The 21,754-nt window shown below is 37.7% G+C and overlaps 1 protein-coding gene across 5 annotated transcripts in view; it reads left to right on the top strand.

Annotated features, from left to right (window-relative positions):
- Window positions 1-18,659, top strand: part of garnl3 (GTPase activating Rap/RanGAP domain like 3) — a 99,865-nt gene extending 81,206 nt beyond the window's left edge. For 2 of the 5 annotated variants that reach the window (XM_017698817.2, XM_017698832.2), the window contains exons 16-31: window positions 1,045-1,167; window positions 1,599-1,673; window positions 1,765-1,879; window positions 6,407-6,433; window positions 6,605-6,709; window positions 8,291-8,407; window positions 8,760-8,935; window positions 9,356-9,514; window positions 9,608-9,674; window positions 10,620-10,727; window positions 11,878-11,996; window positions 12,246-12,381; window positions 12,927-12,986; window positions 15,594-15,812; window positions 16,275-16,389; window positions 16,624-18,659. In XM_017698817.2, coding sequence (XP_017554306.1) covers window positions 1,045-1,167; window positions 1,599-1,673; window positions 1,765-1,879; window positions 6,407-6,433; window positions 6,605-6,709; window positions 8,291-8,407; window positions 8,760-8,935; window positions 9,356-9,514; window positions 9,608-9,674; window positions 10,620-10,727; window positions 11,878-11,996; window positions 12,246-12,381; window positions 12,927-12,986; window positions 15,594-15,812; window positions 16,275-16,389; window positions 16,624-16,774 — 1,872 coding nt within the window. In that variant the 3' untranslated portion in view covers window positions 16,775-18,659. The remainder of the gene's footprint in view (window positions 1-1,044; window positions 1,168-1,598; window positions 1,674-1,764; window positions 1,880-6,406; window positions 6,434-6,604; window positions 6,710-8,290; window positions 8,408-8,759; window positions 8,936-9,355; window positions 9,515-9,607; window positions 9,675-10,619; window positions 10,728-11,877; window positions 11,997-12,245; window positions 12,382-12,926; window positions 12,987-15,593; window positions 15,813-16,274; window positions 16,390-16,623) is intronic. The other 3 variants (XM_017698823.2, XM_037533487.1, XM_037533486.1) reach the window with 3 other exon arrangements.
- The last annotated feature ends 3,095 nt before the right edge of the window (window positions 18,660-21,754 follow it).

The raw sequence follows: 21,754 nt of genomic DNA, 5'->3' as shown, positions 1-21,754 counted from the left end.
AAAGGTTGTCGAGCTGCACAAATCAGGAAATGGCTACAAGAAAATAGCTAAATAGTTAAAAATGCCCATTTCCACTATGAGGGCAATGATTAAGGAGCTTAAAACAACAAGAGATGTTAAGAATATGGTGGTAAGAGGATGTATGTCTGTATTGGCCCCACATAAGTGATGAGGATGGTTTGAGTGGACAAAAAATCTCCAAGGATCACAGATGGGGAATTACACAAATTAGAGTTTTTTAGCAACAAACACCAGAGGCACAAAGATTGCAGAAAAGTACCTTATCTCCACTGTATGGTGGTGAATCTATGCTACTGTGGGGCTGTTTTTCTTTTAGAGTCCCTGGACAATTAATACAGATACATATTGTATAATTCAGATACGTATAGTCCATCAAGTACCAGAAGAAACAAAGTTTAAGCTCCACCTCAGCCAGGGAGCTTAAACTGGGCCGCAATTTGGATCTTCCAGCAGGACAATGGTCCAAAGCACATTTCAAAATCAGCCCAAAACGATTCACTGACCACAGAATTAAGGTTTTGCCATGGCCACCCCAGTCCCCTGGCCCAAACCCCATAGAAGACCTGTGAGATGACCTGAAAAGAAGAATCTACAGTGCAGACCATAGAATCTGAAGGATCAGGAGAGGTTCTGCATGCAGGAATGGTCTCAGATCTCTTGCCATGTGTTCTCCAGTCTCTTTCAGCAAGATTTCTACAGAGACTCACTACTTTCATGACCCAAGCACAGAAATATCTATAGCCTTATAAAAAGAAACAAATAAGTGAAACATCAATAACAAAATAAAATTGACTGATTTTTAGATTATTAGATTATAATACCTTTGACGGTAACTGACGCATGAAAGAGAATGCTGCAACAGTTTTGAGAAACACCTTCAAATCACCTCATTTTAATTTCTTTTTGTTTACCAATACATGGTCTGCTGCCGACCCCAGCCTGCTTGTCTTTACTCTGTTCTGGATTTCCACTTCTTTCCTGGGTCCGCCTCTCAGACCCATGTGTCTGTTACTGCTCCTGTAGGTTCCCTTCTCTCCGCAGAACATGCTCAATCGCCGCTCTTTCAGCGACGTGCTACCTGAGTCGCCCAAGTCGGCTCGCAAGAAGGAGGAAGCACGGCAGGCTGAGTTTGTCCGGATAGGACAGGTACTGCACCCATACACATACATAGACACACAGACAAAACAATTCCATGCCACTCATAAAATTTGAACCCTTAGATATTGAGAATTATTCATTTTATTGACAGGATTGAGCCTGCATTTCCAGAGCTTTTCTGGACCACATGCACAAGAATAACTTTTGATTAAATTCAAATCAAAATAGCTTCTCTACTACTTTGTGGTATTGATTAAAAGTTTAGAAATCATACCTTTGACAGAATTTCTCCATGTGTTACAGTGAGCTACCAGGGAGAAATAATTAATATTGAATTATGGAATGCTTAAGCGTGTTGTCTTTGACATTCATGTGTTAGCTAACAAGCTTTGTGACATATTATATATTTTTATGTAAATTATATTTTGGCATAATTAAAGAAAAAAACTTTAATGAGAATTGTGTGTGTTTCTTTCTAGGCATTGAAGTTGAAAACCATAGTTAGAGGGGATGCTCCTACCAGTCTAGTCAATACTGGACTTTGCAGGAAAGAGGTGAGAGAAGGTTGGATAGAGAGAAAGAAAGGGAAAAACTATGAAATGTACGTTTTTTTATACCTTTGTTGCTCTTGTCTGTTTTTTGCAGCCATGGGAGTCTCAGTCTTTCTGCAGTAGCTTTGCGTATGACATTGTGTGTGGAGATTCCTGGGGTCAGTCGTTACTGATTGCCACAGACTCAGCAGGGGTCATGCTGTTGGAGGGTGAGAATATCTAATCATGAGTCACCATGAATTAACTGTCTGCATGTTGAAATCAGCATGAAATGCATGCCCTTCCAAAGCTCTTTGATCTAATTTTAAGCCTAATTCACATTTCTACAGCTCTTGATACAGTGTGCCTCATACACATATTCTAATGTAGTATGCAGCCACTGCAGTATGTTTCAGTCGTATAGTACATACAACACACAGCAACAGAATCATACAGTAAGTATAGTAACAGTACTGTAACCATTCACTGTATATAGCTTAGAATAAGTGTTATACTGTGACCATATACTGTATACCATTTAAATCGACCCTGTTTCACTGTACCCATATAGTGTGTAGAGCATAGCGTAACAGTACTGTACTGTTATACAGTATTATACACAGTTCAGAGCTAGAGTACTGTACTGTAACCTTATACTGCATGGTTTGTGCGGTCATGAAAATCCTGGAAAAGTCATGGAATTACCTGGACTTTTCCATCCAATGCCTTTTGTTTTCATAACATAAAAACCACACCTCGAGACCCAAGACTAATGGGTTAACAGATAGTGTGTCGATTAGCTGATTCACTAATATGTACTAACATAATTCTTGGTTACATTCAGGATGTGGGCCTTGCAAAACTTGTGGAAAATGTTTTCCATTCAAACATTCAGACACTGGAGAAGGGGAATTAAAAACTTGCTACTCAGACTGACACTAGCAGAACTAGCTTCTTTACTGCCATTCAGCTCTCAGCCTTTCATTTGACCATAGGAAAATCCAGGTATAAACTCCCCAAGGACACACTGTGTCCAGCTTATGATCAGGCCATTCAAACCAGTGGAGGTTGTCAGAGATGGATCTTGACCAACTGGTGATATCCCCACTCATTGTCCATATTTTCAGGTCCACCTAACCATATCAGTGCACCTTGTAGTGCTACAATAACAGACTGTAGTGCTTTCCTGTGTAGTCTGTTAGCCCCCTTTCACTCTTTTTTCAGTGGTCGAACCCTCACCGGACCACCACAAAGCTGGTTTTATTTGGGTGGTGGATCATTCTTAGTGCTGCATTGACACTGATGTGGTTGTGGCATGTTAGTGAGTGTTGCGCTGGTACTGCTGGATTATACACAGCAACTATATGCTGCATGTCACAGTTACACAAAATTACTGTATACTGTACAGTATACATGTAAAATTACCATTATTTACTGAAGGGTAATGTACATATTGAAATGTAGTATTCTGTCACTGAGAGTACTGAGGTTTTGTGGCATTTTTCTTGTAGTTGCTTGCTTAATGTCAGTTTTATTAGTGAGCTACTAGATTAGTATTATTCTAGAAAGATTCTAGAAAGTGGAGGTCAATGAACATGACTCAGTGGGATTAGTAGTACACAATTCTCATGCTCTCACTACGGTGTCATCTTGACTGCAGCACCTCAGTGACGTATGCTGTGCAGCCTTGCTGGCAGCTACATAGATGAGTCCTAGCAGCAACTGGGTAAACCTGCTAAGCCTTTGGAGCCATGAGTAATATAATCATTGCTTAAACCAGATATTTACTGCATTAAGGTAAAGTGTGAAACTGATTCACAGGGAAAGGTTTATAGTATCTAAAGCACAAACAAAAGCAACCTTAAATTAGGCAGTAATTGGCTACATTAAAAAAATTCAGAAAAACAGGCAAAACTTTGGGATATTGATGTGAAGCTGTGTAGTAATTTACTGACGTCATCCTGACATTTGTGTAGTTGGAATAGGCAGCACTGTTGCAGCATAGAGAGAAACCTTTGTAATCCTCAAAAATCCTCAGTGCCTCTACATGAGTCACCATTGTGTCAGAGATATTTGCTGCTCTGGGACTATGGACTACTTTAACTACTGTACTTAACATTTTGAAGCATATCAATTTTAAGTGACTATTCATTTTTATAATTAGTTTTTATTATCATTTTATTTTTACTATTTAATATTTTCAACAGTGGATTCTCTTTAACTGTTAAAGACATTTATCTTACTTACGACCAACATTTGTTCAATGCCAAGTTTATCAGTCTAAGAATTTGTGTAAAATTGATCATTTCATGTTTAACCTTTTAAGGCAAGTGGAAAAATGTGACTTCTTTCTGCTGTTTGATCTGTTCTCCTTTACACTCACTGAGAACTTTATTAGGAACAACTGTACACCTACTCATTCGTGCAGTTATCAAATTAGCCAATCCTGTGGTGGCAATGAAGTGTATTAAATAATGAAGATACAGGCCAGCAGCCTGTGGAAAAATGTGATTTTGACCGTGGCATGACTGTTAGCTGGTTTGAGTATTTTTATAAGTGCTAATCTCCCGGGGACAGTCTCTAGAGTTTACTTTACATAATGGTGCAATAAAGAAAAAACACCCAGTGAGTGACATTTCTGTGAAAAGAAACACCTTCTTAATTCAGGAGGTCAACGGAGAGTGGTCATACTGGTTTGAGCAGACAGAAAGGCTACAGTTACTCTGTACAACTGTGGTGAGTAGAAAAGCACATCAGAATGCACAACATGTCAAACCTTGAGACAGACAGGCTACAACAGCAGAAGACCATGTCAGGTTCCCCTTCTGAAAGCTGAGATTGCAGTGGGCCCAGGCTTGGCAAAACCGGACAGGTGAAGAGTGGAAAAAACGTAACAGAATGGATACGGATCAGAATTTGGCATGAGTTCATGGACCCAACCTTCCTTTTGTCAACGGTCCATCTGGTGGTGGTGGTATAATGGTGTTGGGAGTGTTTTCTTGGCTCGTTAATACCAGTCAATCATTGCTTGGAAACCACAGGCTATTTGAGTATTGTTGCTGACCATGTGTATCCCTTCATGGCAGCGTAGAAGTGAGGCTGTTTTGAGGGTAAAGGGAGGCCCTACCCAGTATTAGTACAGTGTTCCTAATAAAGTGCACAGTGTATAAAACAAAGCCAAACATTTTTAGCTTTTTTTGGAAAAGAAAACACGCTGTAAAAAGTGAAAGATAGCTCAACTTAACAAGTCACATTATTAAACAGCTTTTTTTAGTTAACTGAAGTTCACCCAGCTTCTTAGTTTAGTCGTAAGTTCTTTTAATTCACAATTTAGAATTTTCTGCGACTCCATCACCCAGTACCAACAGGCTCTAAGTTATAAAGAGCTGTGGCATTGCTGGAGTTTGAACTCCTGATGTTGGGGTGAATACTTGATCAGTTGTGTAGTTTGGGAGCCCCTGAAGCTGCTTCAGTAAAGCACTTTCAAAGAAAATGTTTGGTGTAATGTTTGGTGTATTTTTAGGTAGTTCAACCAAATCTGCCTCAGGGTTAAGGACATATAAAATACTTAGAAAAATTGTAATATCCCAATTTTGTAATTGACTATAGTTTTAAAAGTTTTGTATTCATCCAAACATCAGGAGATTTTAAAATAAAAAAAAATTTAAATTCAATATTTTTGGGACTACTAAGTAAAAAATATAAAAATACATACATTTGTTGCAACAAAACCAACTCCCTTATTATTGTTTTTCATATTTTGCATAATTTGAAAATACTAGCTACCATTTACATTATGTTGCAGTTTTATGACGAATAGCTCAGTAGCAATGGTCCGTAAAGACTTTGAATAAATTCTTATAACATTAACATTAGTTAATGGGTTTTTTTTTTTTTGCTTTTTGGAGATATAAGGTCTTCTTCCGAGAGTGATGAAATATGTTCTCCATTGTCTAGTAACTTAAAAATTGGATAAGAGAACTTTAGAAATTTGAATTGGGTGAACTTTGGTGTCCTCACATTGAGTTTATTAAGAGAAGCTGATATACTGATATGTAACTTTGAGCTGTTTGGTTTCATGTGGTAAAGAGAAAATATATCAGGATAATTTTGCTGAAAAAACACAACTGCTCTGGAAAAGGAGAACAATGGACATTGAAAAATGGCTTTGGAACAGGGGAAAGTGAAAGAGTATTAAAATCTCTTTACCAGTTTGATCAGTAGCAAGTGTACACTGTTGTCTTCTGAAAATATTTTGGTACTCAGTACTGTGATATTAAACAGACATGAGAATTATCAACACACAAAGAAAAAATAACCAAAATACAACAATAGAGAAAACAATGATTGAACTGAGATAAAACAAGAAAAGAGGGAAAGCACTACCCTTTTGCAATTGGAGCTCTTAAGCTGTATTGCAATTAACTCTGCAGGAATGTGGTTTAAATTTTTGTAGAAAATGGTTATCCAGTTTGTTTGTGTTTTTTTTTTTTTTTTTTTGAAAATACAGCATAGAGTGCAGTGAATTTAGAACCCTGTAATTTGGAGAGAGCAATAGCTGGACAGCACCATGTAGTTATAGTTTTCTTCCTCTGCTAGTTACCACAGCTTAAACACTTGAATCTGCAAGTGATTTAGAACAAGCAAAATCTTCTAAGAAAGTCCCCTTAAATATAACTAAACTAGTTTGTTAATCTAAAAATGTAGTGATATTTCTATGAAACCTGTGTTGTTAAACTCACTTTTTATTTTTTCAGCATCAGATCCACTGCTGTCCAATGCAGGTAAAATACAATTTACAACATAAAGTACAATTGAACAAGTGCTAAACAGTAATTCCTATAATGCATTTGCATGTTTTTAATTAGCGTTACCTCATGAAATTTAATTTTACAATAAATAAATAAATGCTCACCCTTTCATTCCAAGTAACTCCCAGCTGATGTTTTACACAGACTCTCCATCCTTGCCTCCTGTGCAAGTGTTCGACAAGACTCTTACTGTCAAACAAATGCACGTGCTCGAACCTCAGGATCTCCTCATCACAAGGGCCGATAAAGGTACGTAGGATGTTCTTTTGATTCTTTAATGCGGGAAGCTTACTGTAGTTGAAATACCAGCCACACATCTAGGCAGTCAGTAATTTTGTAATTGTAATTAAAAGCTCAGTTATGTAGGCTGGTCTTTCTGGTAACTCTGGGTCTTTAGAGTCCTTAAATTCACAAAATGAAAGTAAAACACACACAACTAGCAAAATATTTTTGATATGGTAAATAGTTGAAAGTTGTCACATCTGGAGGAAAATGCTGTGTTTATCTCTAAACACTGTACTGTTTGGTAACATAGTCATTCATTTACACAAGACAGGACATGTAATGCATTTGACCACATTTCAAAACGTGGGCCCTTCGATAATGTATTTTGATTTGCGGACTTGGATAAAGATTTTTAATGGTATGTGTGTATGTGTGTGAAAAGAGGAGAGAAAATGAATGAGTGTTTGTTACACACTTATAAGTCTGCAGCTGTAGGACAGATTGAAATAAAAGACTGGAGGAAAAAGTACAGAAGCAAATAATATGACAAATCATGCCTTCTGTCCTAATGAACATCTTAGCACTCTTGGAAACAGCACAGTAGGCTCACTCTCTCACACATGCACACACACGCACCTACACCTCATTTCAATTTTACTGCGTGGTCTAGACTCAAAGCTCATTATAGGGACATGAGGAGTACCAGACATGCATATAACACTCTGTCTACTAATGTGCCCTGGTACAGTCATTAGCCGGAACCTGTGCCAACCGGACATCCTTAAGTTGAAACCGGCTAGGAATTTCTGCAGGATAACAATAACGAATTCTCTATGGACCTTGTCACCAGGAAACCAATGTTTATTGAGACAGGAATTTCAAAAACCAACAAATTGCATTAGAAAGGCTGGCTGTAATTCTGATAAAACAGTTCCATAATTTGTTGTCAGGTTATTATCAGTAACATGAGAGCATAAAAAATCAATTTTAATGGTGTGTCCAAATGGTACACTGGCCAAGCAGAATATAAGAATATAGTACCAAGAATAATCACACCTGTAATAGCATATCACACACCTTAGTTTCTAGACCACTGAAAGGAAAGCAAGAAACCTCCTTATTGTAAACCTCTAATCTATTTGAGCACAACAGTTAATCTATGTGATCACAACAGTCAGATTACTACTTAGCAATAGGCACTGTTCGGAATTTTTTTTCCATTCTGGTTATAGTCTAAACACTTTTTAAAAGAATATACCTTTTAATAAGTAGCCTTTAGTGTCAACAACACCTGCGAAACCGAGGGCCGCTAAAGAGTTGCATAAGCAAGTACTTAAGAAACCTGCAAACATACAGAGAGCAGTAATCAACCTGAATATGAGTCATGGCATGTTAAATCATAACCGATAAACAACAGGCCTTTAGCACACTGGAAAATAAATTAATTCAGCTTTTTTAAATGGGGAACTGCTGTGCCTCGATTTAGTGCCTTGCTGTGGTTGACTCAAAACATGTAATCAGGGACTCTTAGCAATTAATAAACAATCATGAACATCAAACAAAGAGAAATTGAAGAAAGATATAAAGTTACATGTTGTGTTTCAGGGAAGGATGCCCGTCTCTATGTGTACAGACTGAGCACTCTCAAACGAGGCATAGAGGAGCGGCAACTTGTCCGCACCAAATGTGACAGCAGAGAGAACAAGCTGGAAAAAACCAGAGGTATGGGAAACTTTACCAATGATCCATTTAAATTGTTATGGTATTAGGAATGGAAGGATTTCACAGTCTTGGTGCCAGAATTTCATGGTAGTTGTTTATGTTTATTTTATTGGGGTTTTTTGGGCACTTCGGACAATTACACACTAAGGGTTATTTCAACTGAAGTATCCCTCTGGGCAGTGTAAGATTGAATCAGCATCAGTTTATTTTTAAAAGGAATTAACATGGATATGTAGAGGACATTGACATGAAGATGATTTTGAAATTACATCATGAAGTTTTTTTTAGTTTTAAAATAATACATTTTGGCCTCTAGATTTTGTGTTAAAATGCTATACTTCTGTTTCTTCAGGCTGCCATCTCTACTCTATTAACACACACCATGGGGTGGAGCTCCGTATTGTTGCGGCAATAAGGAACAAGCTCCTCCTCATCACAAGGAAACAGCCACGATTTGACTGCATCAGTTCTGTAGGAATGAGTGCTGGAACCAGTGATTCACCAGTAGAGGAGTTCCAGTATATCAGGGTAGGAGAAAGGGGGCAGATAAATTGTGCAGATAATGCCTTACATATTTTTTTCTTAGTTTTACAAAGCAGTTAATTTGCATTTGAAGAACTCTAAGGCTTAAAAGTGTGTGCAATACTGTGGCAAATTGGTAATGACAGAAAATCATTGACAGACAACATCAGAGTCCACAGGGACTTCCTTCAAACAGCACTGCTGTAAAATTATGATCTGTCTTGATCTGAGAATGAGAAGACATGGTATAATTGACTTGTAGCTTAATTATAGAATTTGCGATCAATTCATTTAAATGTCCATTTTGTATTATTTGCCTTCATGTACTTGTGCAGAGAGGAATGTAATGCTAAATAGAAATGACACAGGAAATTGCGACTGTCCATTAAATGCATCATTTTACCTGTCTGCATGTGTGGCACACAGGAGATCTGCCTGTGTGATACTCCGGTCGTCATGGCGCTGGTCGATGGTCCGACGGGTGAAAATGATCACATGATCTGTGCAGCCTATAAGCACCAGTTTGACCTGATCAATGAGAGCACAGGAGATGCCTACAGATTGCATCATGTAGACTCCAGCCGGGTTAGAGACACAGATATACACACATAAGTGAAGCATGTTGATGAATGTGGACACAAAGTTGATGGTTCATGTATGTTGCTTGTGTGTTTGCAGGTAAATTTTGTAGCAGCCATAGATGTGTATGAAGACGGGGAGGCTGGGCTACTGCTTTGCTACAACAGTCAGTCTCTATTATGTCTTGTATTCATTGCTTTAATATAGGGATGCAAATTTCACCAAATTCTTTTGACCGATAACCTACTGTCATTAGTTGGTGATTAATGCTTAAGTAGCAAGCCTAGAATAAAGTATGTGATGCATTGAAATATCCGTTGTACATTGATCGGCTGAGCCATGTTCAAATCCATGGTAAAATGAGTAATATACACACACACACACTAATAAGCACAAGCATCAGCTACATTTTGTATTAATACACTAAAATATATATTTTTTTCCCTTGTTTGTATCATGGAATGTAGTACTGATAGCTGCGGCCAGGCATATGTACATGAAGTAAAAGGCTTCAAACATAATGTATATATGAACCCAGTTTTGTTTAAACTGAAGGGCTGACAACTGTAATATGCTCATGACTGAAATGTACAGTAATGGGCAATATTCTAAACTTCTGTACCGATGTCTCGCTCCGATTAATATATGCATAAATGTCATGACAATGCCAATGTACCTCAGTAGCCTTAGAAAACCACCACTGCCCACCGTGCTCTTCCCTATAATTTCGTAGATCCACGTGTGAGCACCCTTTCTCATTAAGAACATGGACAAAATAATGTATATGGGTAAATGGTTGTCTGTGTTTTACTTGCAGATGTTTGTTTTCAATATTGTACACCTTTGGAGTTATGCTATCATTGATACCCCTAATTTTAGCTGTGCTCTTCAGTTTTTAGTAGGCCTAAAAACGAACATTTTTCAACTTGAATGATAAACCTGCCTATAAATTAAATGAAAAATGAAATAAAATTAAATACACTCTCTTTTAAACAACCAGCATTGGTTGAACAATTGATTATTTATGAGTTAACCAGTTAATTTATTTATCAGTTAATCATTTACATGCTTTGACATTCTGTCTGACACCTCCTAATTACTTTCCTAATAGATCTCTGCGCCTATAAAAAGGTGTGTCCATTTAATGGGGCCACGCCCATGATTCAGCCCAACTCGTCTGACTTTCACTTCAGCTGGAATCAAATGCCCAACAGCATTGGTGAGTAACCATAGCAACACTGTTCCAGCCCATTACACTATAGAAACACTATCTATTGCTTGGTTCCATGGCATAAAATCACAACAGGCAGTTGGGGACATGTCAGGCATACCAATGTGAACCCTGCTATATTCTATATTTGCGCTGTTTTACTCGTTTTAGCATGTGCTTGTTTTTAGTGGGTGTTACAGAGGTTGGGCAGACCTTTAACCATGTCATCTTGTGGTTTCTTTCTAACTGCTTAAACATGTTTCGACTACATTCAGTTTCTTAAACCTCTAAATACAAATCCAAGTTGGTCAATATTGCATCATCCCAAAACATACTTTTAATTAACAAAAATGTCTATAAAATACTGTTTTGGAATAGACAGGAATGTGATTGTTATTCATGAAGTGAATAAAGTTTTATTTCTGTATTATATTTGATTTATATAAAAGTGTGACTTCCAGTTTGTGTTTGATTTGCCAGATGTTATTTAATATTTTAGAGGGGGATCTTCTGGAAAACTGTTTGTTTTTGAGTGTAGGAAAGACATTTAGTGTTCTTGTAAATACTGTCTCAAGTTCGTGCCAAACAATATCAAACACACTACACAACATTTCCTATGATGAGTACTTATTTGTGTATGTTGTTTCCCCACAAGGCCAAAATAAACTACACTACACACCAAACTACACACCAAAGTGATCCATAGTTTGCAGGAATAGGAAATTGTGCTTGGAGAAGGGGTTGGAAAGATAGCCATCATGTTGAACAGTTTTACTGGCTACAACTTGTGAACTGCAGCAGATCTTATGGTGGTTAAATATTGGATGTAAAGTTCCAGACACATTTTAAAGGCCCTGCATCATGGAAAACCAAGTTTTCCTTACTTTGCGAAACTAAAGATTCTGATATAGTGCATAAACATTGTTATAAGTGGACTTAAATAGGGAAAAATAAAACAAGAAAAATGGACGCCATGAACTCCACACGTTGTGTTCAATAAAACTTAGGTCTACATTAAGGAAGTACCTATAATTTAATTTCCAATCTGTATTTTTAAATTTGTTTTCATTTCATAAACTTGATATAGGACATAAGTAGAGATCACACCATTTGTGTGCATGATGTTATTATCAGTGTGATGTCACTTCCTGTGTTACAGTGTGTGCATTCCCCTACATTCTGGCCTTCACCACTGATTCCATAGAAATTCGACTGGTTGTCAACGGAAACTTGGTGTACACTGCTGTGGTTCCAGAGCTGCAGATGATTGCCTCTAGGGTTAGTGCGGTGTTTCATCACCACAACACAACACACATTCTCACAACCAGAGCCACTGTGGTTTATCAGGGTAGAAGTTCACAACATGTAACTGTTACATGATAACATTTGTTTTGGATCAGCTTACGTAAAAAGCCAGGCATGAAGTGGAAAGATAATTATTTACAGCAAATGTCAGCTTTCTGAAATGCTCTTTCATAGATGAAATCTTTTTTCACTCCCTCTATCCGTGTCTCTCTCTTTCTCTAGTCTGACATCTACTTCATATCATCAGCACCAGTAAACTCTGCCTCTAACTGTAGCTCCAGAGACACCAGTTCCCAAAGCTCTCCTCAAACACCAACTGGCTATGAGATGCCCATTTTTCCCTCTCCGCTTGGAGATGGTAGGCTTCTCTTCGATATAAAGCATGATGGGATGTATATGAGATGTAGTTTCAGGCTCTTTTTGCTGTCATTTTAATCATCATGGGTCTGATTTGAGTGTCTTAAATTTTCACAAACAAATTTTAGAAATAAAAGTTTCTGCGTGTTTCTAAATTATGTCCTTGACAGTGTATTATTTGTTTGTCTCTTACATGATGTATGTCTAGATTGTGGTGAGAAACATCATTGCTGTCCAAAGAAAAACAGGTATCTCCAAAATAGTAACTTTACAGGAGAGGGCAAAAAAACTTTCTATGCTTTTAATTTAAGTTAATGGAAAGATATTTTATTCTAAGCAATTTTGGAGCATTTCTATTGGTACAATCATCGTGACACCTGCTGAGCTCAATTGAAGCAGAAAAGTAAAAATGGAGATACATGTTTTTCATTGGACAGCAACAATATATTTGTCTGTCTTTTGTTCTATCTGTATCTATCTATCTATCTAATTTGAATTAGTATGTGGGTTGGGTTGCTGTAATGCTCTTTTCCATCCCTGGTCCAGATTGTATTCGGATCCCCTATGGCACCAAGCTTTCCCTCTACATGTCTAAAGACTCTGAAGGTACTGCAGGGGCTTCTGCTTTTGCCTACGTTTCCCATGCTGCCTCACTAACATGCACGTTGCCCACGGAAACTCACCCCGGTTTTGTTTTCATTCACAGATGCATGCTGACAGAGCATTGAGAAAATGTTCTATGAGCACAATGTGTCCCTTCGTTCAGTTTCAGAGAACGAGAGAGAGAGAGACAGAAAGGGAGATAGAGAGAGAAAAAGATTAACAGGAAAAGAGAAAAGATGAAGTTGATCAATGGCAGAGGGACACATTTGCCACAGCATGACCTGCAGATCGTTTTGTCACCATGGATACTTTTGTTAAAGCCCCTCTTCACATGCTCACAAACAGCTGAGAGTGCTTCTGTCCAAACAGACAGCCTAAAGAGAGAAATTAGGGGGCTGTGACAAAAACCCACATCCTGGTAGTTTAACCAATCAGCCAGTCACCTCCGACTGGCATTTCTGCATCATGGGGTAGGATCAGAAACTCCTATAGGAATCTTCTGTACTATACTATGCTATTCAGTATTGTATAGCAAACTGTAAAATTGTGTAAATGTCAAAATACACTATTAGTAGATCACTGTGGACGGGTATAATACAGTGCACACTTTACACTGTCCCGTGAAGCAGAAATGGACAAGGAATATCTCCATATATTCCAGATAATGCATGCTTTCACTTAAGTTTGGGTCAATTCATTAATACATTTCTTGATCTGGCTGTTTTTTTCAAAAGGTAACATAAACAATTGGCAGAGAATGTGTAAAGACAGGCAACACAGATAACAATGAGCTACAAATTCTTAGTGCATTATTAAGTTCATCCTAGTGCCTATACTGCGGTTTGTGGGGCCAGTAATGCTCAGTTAAGGATTGACCCAAGCTTTTGGCTTTGATATAAGATATTTCTGTTAAATTAACATTTTTAGATTTCTGATTTTGCTCTTCAGGGAGAAGTCTTCCTTGCCTCTGCATGCGTAAAGACCATGACCTATGTTCTTGACTATTTTCTTTGTCTTTAGGTTGAACAGATTTTTTTTTACATTTATAGCTGGGTGGTTATGTGCACACAAACTACACACACACACACACACACACACACACACATATATACCCGATGTGTCTGTGATACATGAGTCAGTGTTTGGTTCCTTGTACAATAATGTTGTTATGAAGCTCAGACAGATTAACTGTGCACTTCCCCCTTTACTCTGGCCAGAGCTTTTACAATAATCATATTACAGGTGGTACACCATTTATTGTTCAGCTTTTACAGGTTGTGCTACGTTGATGTATTTATATTAGTGTATGGTTTCAATGAATAAAACCACTGTTTGAGTTCACAGTTCATTTGACTTCAAGAAAAATAATAGACTAGTAGTGACCTCTAGTGGAGAAAAGCTTTGGTGCTATTCTGCTAAAATGCTCATTATTAAGAAAGAATAATTCCACACCTGAAACAAAAACTAATTTAAAAAAAATAATTTAGCTTTTTATTTAAAAACGGTAATGACAAATGTATTTTTGTTTAAAAAAAAAACAAAACAGAAAAAACCCTGTATGTTTATTATGGAAATACCTGGTATTGTAGACCTCTTTGACTGCCCAAATACATGTATTTATATTATGTCTGTCAAATGATTAAAATGAGCAATCCCAATTAATCACATTTTTCATTTACGCTCAGATTTGATGGTTAAAAATGTGATTTTTCCATTTTAAAAGCAATGCATTTTGTTATACTTTATCTACATTAATGGATAAAGTTTCATCAGAATGCATTTAATATGTTCAGTAATTCAGCAGTGCTACTTTTATTATTCCAATATAACATTTTTTTATTTTAATGAGTTTATTATTGCTGCATGCTGGGTTCACATAAACCTGAACATGAAACAAGGAGAACTGGAGTTTTCCACTTTGCTGTTGCTTTTGATTGATTTATCCACAGCTCTCCCACAAGCAAGGTCATTGGCTTAGTCTGCTGGAGGCATCCTCTTGTGCTAACATTACTCATATTACTAGCATTGCCAGCACTGTGTTGCTCACTTATGACTCTGTGATAAAAAAAAAATGTATTAACAGCTACTGCCATGTTGTGAAGTTGTTTATGTCAAGAGAGCCATAGAACTTGCCATCTAAAAGCTGTATTTGGGCAAGAGAGCTTCAGTGAAAGCAGCAATGCACAAGTAGCTGGGTCTCAGGCTGGAACTACAGATGGTTGGAGGGTTCAGACTAGGAAAATTTGTTAACAATATTTTAAAAAATCACATCACACAAAAACAAAGGTCTGTTGTTGCTAATTTTGTATGTCAGTCAGATGGCTCTATCCTGCTAACATTGGCCTCCGTAAGTGCCACCAGAATCCCTGAAGACAGACAGAAGAAGGCTTACAAGACTAACTTTAGCCTCATCGATGCCTCTTTACCCCTCTATTGTAACACAGACTTAACACAGTGTCAACATTATATGCCTATTCCTTTTGTGTATGTACAGCATGTAGTGTCAACTATGAGTTATACTTACCATGTCCCAGCTTTTCTCTTTAATCCTTATTTACTTTACTTTTTTAGATTGCTTTTACCTACTTCTCTCATTTCTCCTTATTTCAGGTGAAGCTCCCTCCAAACAGATCTATAAGATCCCACTGAGTAATCTAGTTGGCCGGAGCATAGAGAGGCCTCTCAAGTCTCCGCTGGTCAATAAAGTGCTTACAGCTCCTGGCCCTGGTGTGATAGCTCCCGTCCCCATGATCCCGACCACACCCTCTCTCTCATTGTCTCGCATGGAGATCAAAGAGATTGCTAGCCGAACACGGAAAGAACTGCTAGGTAAGTGGAGTCTGTGTGCATATGCAAGAGGCTACCGCCATTGTGCAAGTTGTAAATCTCTCCAAGCTCATGTTTTCATCTGTTTTTTCGTAATGGGTTAGCCAACATGCAGGATGTTGCAGAATTTATCATATACCACCATCTGTTCTTAGTATTAAAAACATTAGAATCTGTTTAAGTTAAAATTAATCTGTTTTATTGCATGTCGCTTGAATGCATCTGCATGCAATGCGTTTTTTTTTTGGCTTATATAGTATAATACTGCCTCCCAGTGGCCTAACTCAGAATAGCAACACAGTCCTACTTGCGTTTTGCTTACATTCTAACTTATATATATAAAATAATGTCTGTTATTCTGTGTAGCCTATTTGGGCAATAATCATTGTCTGATGAAGTAAGTGTGTATGTATTGTATGTGTCTTTGTGTATATGACCTCCTGTGCTTATTTGTCCTTGTTCCAGGTTTAACTGAAGAACCCAGTAGTAAGGCAGACAGCAGCTCAGTCAAACAGAGGAAAATGAGCAAGAAAACAAAGGAGGATGACAAAAGGAGACCAACAGGAATCTCAAGCACTGAGTAAGTAGCAGTGAGACTTACTCCAAACTCACTAATATTAAAAGTGAGGTAGGCAGTCCTACCATACAGATGTGGCAGATAGAGATTAAGTTGGAAAATGCTTGAGTATTTCTTTAATTGGATGTTCCATTAACCCAGTATACCCTACATAGTGCACTAGGTGTCAAATAGTTATTTTGGAAGTTGCTTGTGATATACGGCCATAATTATAATGGGATCTGTCAAATCCTCCAGAGTTGGACTGGAGTGTGTTGACGGCGACATTGACATTCAGCGGCACTGCTCCTCCAGCTCAGAGCTGGAAATTCGCGAGGACAGCCCACCCGTGGCCAGTACTTTAACACTCTCTGCTTCCTTTGAGGAGGACATCCTGGACCTTAAGTGATGACAATCCCACCGTGCACCTGATGTACCCCTTTCTCAACCCCACTACCGATCCATTATTTGTTGTTTTTTTTTCTTTCTTTTTTTTTTTTGTTTCGACTTTTATATCTGTCCTTAGTCTGCTTACTCATCTGCAGTGTGTGGTGTAGAAACGGACCCCAAAGCTTTGCACCTGAGTGAGTTTACATTAATCAGAGTGATGATGGCTAAACTTGTGTATGGATGTGTGTGGATGTGTGGGTGTGTGTGTGTGTGGGTGTGGGCGTACATGTGTATGTATTGGTGTTTGTCATGTTCAGTGAGACTTACGGACAGTCAAAATTTCAAAACGCTGGAAGGATCGGACAAAGTGGATGAGCGTCATCTTTGGCATGGAGTGGGCTGCAGAAACACGTTCTAGATCAGGTTTTGAATACATGGAGCTTTGTAGGACACACTTAATGTAGCCATGCAACATAAAAGGCCAGAATTTCAGGTCTTTCAGGTCAAAGGATTTGACCCAAGACTCGTAAGTCAAGGTCAAGGCAAAGCATTGTGAACCAAGCTTGAATGTAAAGCTGAAGCACCTAAAACACAACAGAATATATATTTGACTCACATGTTGTGATTTAAGTGTTTGTGTATCTGTTGATTGCATATTGTGATTATTAAAAATAATTAAACATATACATATCTATACACACTCAAATTAATAAAGGTCCTTTATGTAGAGAACTTTATGTGCATCTCAGGCTGTAGTTGCACACAGCATTATATATATAGATGAATACAAATAAATAAATATCCTTTCTAGATACATTTAATGATTAAATATACAGGTGAGTTTAATGTTATGCTCTACCCAAGCTTACAACCCTTGACTTGCAATCCTTTGGCAAACAGGGCAGATGTATCCCACAAGTGCCATTTTTTTCCTACAACTTGCAGGAACTGCAGTAAATCTGATTGGCCATAGACTACATTTCCCATGAGGCAAGCAGTTACACTTACAAGCCACAATTTCTAGCTGTTTTTCACACAGCTCATTAAAACTGACAGAAAAAGGTTTGAGTTTCACTCCATTAATACATGTGCTTTGCCTCTCGACACTTAGCCTAACACTATATAAGTGCACTCTTAAAAAAATGCTTTTGCCTCTGAAAAAGGGCTTTGGAACACCTGCATGCCTCCCTTGAATCCCATTACAAACTAAAAGGGATTTTATATACTAAAATATTAGAATTAGGATTTAATACCTTTACAAATCATAGACGTTTTACAGAGAAGGGAGCAAAATACCAGAAATGAACACAAACCGCAGATTAGAGACAGTGAAGTGTGCAACTGTGACACAGGTTTACTTGTTCATCTTCAGATACAGTGTGAAAATGGAAGCAAAACTTTGGTAGTGACTCCGGATAAAGTGGCATCATGCTACTGTTTCTGCTAAGCTAAAGCTAAATGCATGCCCTCCCCAGTCCTCTATTCCACACTTACCCTCTCTGACTCTCTTTGTATGTCTTACCCACAACTATCCTACACTAGTAGCAGTCTGATTAAAAAGGGAAAATCATGGGAATATTTTTGCAAATGAAATTTTAAATGTTATTTATTTTATTATTGCTCTTCGACAGGAGTCGTGGTGGAGCTGCAGACTGACGGATGATGTGTAATTTTTTTTTTTTAAAGCACTTTGTTCTCTTTGCCTCCCCTTCACTCTATTTACTTGCTCCTAAACTGTTTTCGCAGTGGTTTTGTAATCTAACTCAATATTAACTGTTTAGACTGTTGCTGAAACTCTGTGATATCAAAATGAAACAAACAAAACAAGACAAAAAAAATAAGAATAAAAAAAAAAAAAAAAAACACCAAGTGTCTTAAAATATTGTATTGCCATTGTTTTTAATGCCAAGTATTACTTGTAAATGTTTGTGTTTCAGATGTGGCCTCAAACAAATCTATTATTATTATTATTATTATTATTACTATAGCTTTTATTTGATCAAGTGCTGTTGACCACTGCTGTAGTTCATATTGTTCATTGATATGAAATAAATATTTATGAAATTTCAGCAGCATACTACCCTATTGAAGTGTACCATTTCTAACTACACGTTGCCTGAAGCATCATGTCTTCTGAATTAGTGGCCATTTTATTCAGGAGTTTCTTCTTGGAAGAAAATGATTAATACATGCACAAACTTCATCTCCAATTGCATGCAATTAATCTTACAGCTGCATCCAGTTTATTCTGTGTGCTCTACTTAGAGATCTACTTTTATGGTGAGAGTGCTAAATATTAGGAAGATGGTTTGTTCCACTTAAAACATGTAGCCGTGAATGAAAACAAGTAGTAATTAGTGGCGTCACAGAAGCTTGTGGTTTTCAGCCTTTTCTTCTACTACAGTTTAAAATCTCAGTCTTCTTGTGGCTACCAGTTAAACAGTAGCTGATAAGTTAAAAGACTGCACTAGCTGTGCTTCCATAATGTTGAACTTTGTGCACTGAAGTCAGGTCACTGAATCTGTGGCTCTATTATGACTGGATTGCACTAAATCCCCACAAACACAATGCTACTTCCTCACATAGGCATTTCTATTGTTGGGCTTAAAGTCAAGGTCCACCATAATAAAGACCTGTCTGAGGCTGTGTTAAAGCCACACATCATTAGAACAGTCATTTCTAATACGTTGCTGTGGATTCCACAATTTTCACATATCGCTGCTGTCAGATATCTCCAAAATTATAACTTTACAGGAGAAGGAAAAACACATACTTTACTTTTAATGTCAATGTAACCAGTGTATGTATATATATATATATATATATATATATATATATATATATATATATATATATATATATATATATATATATATATATATATAAAAATATATATTTTTACATAGAAATGTGTATGATTTACAAAACCGAGGGCACACTGGATTTTCATCTTCATAGGTCAGCATTCATGAGTGTGTTCTTATTGTCTCTAAATGCAGTTTTTTATTGTGGTAGTTGTACACAATGTGATATGAAAGATTTAAAAAAGCTGCAGTTGTGCTGTCCGTTTTATTTTGGGCCAGCCATCGCTGTGGAGAGATGAGTTGTTTTTTCCCCAGCAGGGTATTCTCACCCCTCCCCTTTCACCCATCATTGCTCAATAGGGGCTCAGCACTGAGTCACATTTTGGAGACAATAGTGTCCTGGTTGGTAACAGTGCAATGTGTAAGATTTGGGTTGGTCTGTTAGCAGAAATGGAATACAGTATGCAGAATGCTTTCATTAGTGTTAGGGCAAGACCTACCAATCATTGTGTTAGCTTGGAATGAGCCTTCCTATCTACACAGGATGGGGGTCCTCTTTCAACAGAGGCCACAATGTTGTGCCACCATGTTCCTGTAGTGGCCCACAACAGACAAACCCAACTCTGGGTTTTTTACATTGCATTGCATTTACAGCGCATTTACATTGAAGCAGCAGCTTGAATGTGTAGCTATAGCACTGATTGGAAGATATACAAGGAAGAAAAATCAGTGGTTGCTGCCGTTGCTGACTGTCCTAGTTCTCAAAGAAACAAAAACATGAAGAAGCAAAACAAAATCGTGACAGCCATGCTTGGAAAAGGGGTTGATTGCTCTGTAAATTCACCACTAGATGCCACTAAATCCCAAACACTGCACTTCTAACGACTAACTGGCCACCACTAGTTGGCCTGCAGAAAGAGCGTAAGGCAAGACACTACAGGCAATAAGAAATTATGATTGTGATCCTGTCAATCATTTTCATATTTTTGGATAAATCACATCTATAATGTCTTCTCTTAAACTGTAATCATCAACACATAAGTTTACAGAATTTATAGCAGTGTGTTTTGTGAATTTACGTGTACTTGTATCCTGAATTTTCCAAAAGTTAGCAACTTTACTGAAGGCTTAGCTCAGTCACAGTCTGCACAACCACATCATGTCATATATCACTGAAAAGCCTATCAGCTGCTTCCTATTTAATCCAAATATGTCTGTTTCCTTTGACACAAACAGTGCATGTGTTCTGAGATCTTACTGGGTAATGCAGTTCTTAGGCCTGTTCTTAAATTCATTTTTCTCAATAACAGCATTTTTCTACATTTGATACATTTACAAAATTTTACAGATCCATTAATATCCATATTCTGAAAAAAATGCTACCAAAGACTTCCTAATACATTTCTAATAGCTAGATTTATGCTCGATTTAGTCCTGCAAAAAGACATGAAACTTAGATGTTTAGTTTATTCGGTTGGGTATTTTTAATACCAAACATATTTGGTATTGTTGAGTTTGCTGTTGCCTCATATCCTTATCAAACGTTATACCGTTACTGCAGCCATAAGGAACGGTACCCATTTTCTGAAGCACTGTTGAATTCATGTTCAAACAGTTCACAATTCATATTTACACTGATCAGGCATAACAGTAAGACCACCTCTTTGTTTCTACGCTCAATGTCCATTTTATCAGCTCCACTTACTCTATAGGTGCACTCTGTATTTCTACAGTTACAGACTGTAGTCCATCTGTTCCTCTGCATAGGTTTACCCTTTTCTTTAGTGGTCAGAACCCCCATGGACCCTCACAGAGCAGGTACTATAATCAAATATCCAGCCAACAGCGTCCTGTGGGCATCATCCTGTGACCACTGATGAAGGACTAGAGGATGACCAACACAAACTGTGCAGCAGCAGATCAGCTATCGTCTCTGACTTTACATCTACAAGGTGGACTGACAAGGTAGGAGTGTCTAATAGAGTGGACACGGTGTTTAAAAATTCCAGCAGTGACACTGCTGTGTCTGATCCACTTGACCCTCACAACACACACTTAACACACCACCGTGGTCAGTGTTACTGCAGTGCTGAGAATGATCAACCACTCAAATAGTACCTGCTCTGTGAGGGGTTCATGGGGGTCCTGACCACTGAAAAACAGGGTAAACAAAGTATGCAGAGAAACAGATGGAC

This window comes from Pygocentrus nattereri, chromosome 23 (genome assembly GCF_015220715.1).
Source record: "Pygocentrus nattereri isolate fPygNat1 chromosome 23, fPygNat1.pri, whole genome shotgun sequence".
Classification (NCBI taxonomy): Eukaryota; Metazoa; Chordata; class Actinopteri; order Characiformes; family Serrasalmidae; genus Pygocentrus; species Pygocentrus nattereri.
The sequence above is the reverse complement of the archived record's forward strand: the minus strand, read 5'-3'. Positions and strand labels throughout refer to the sequence as shown.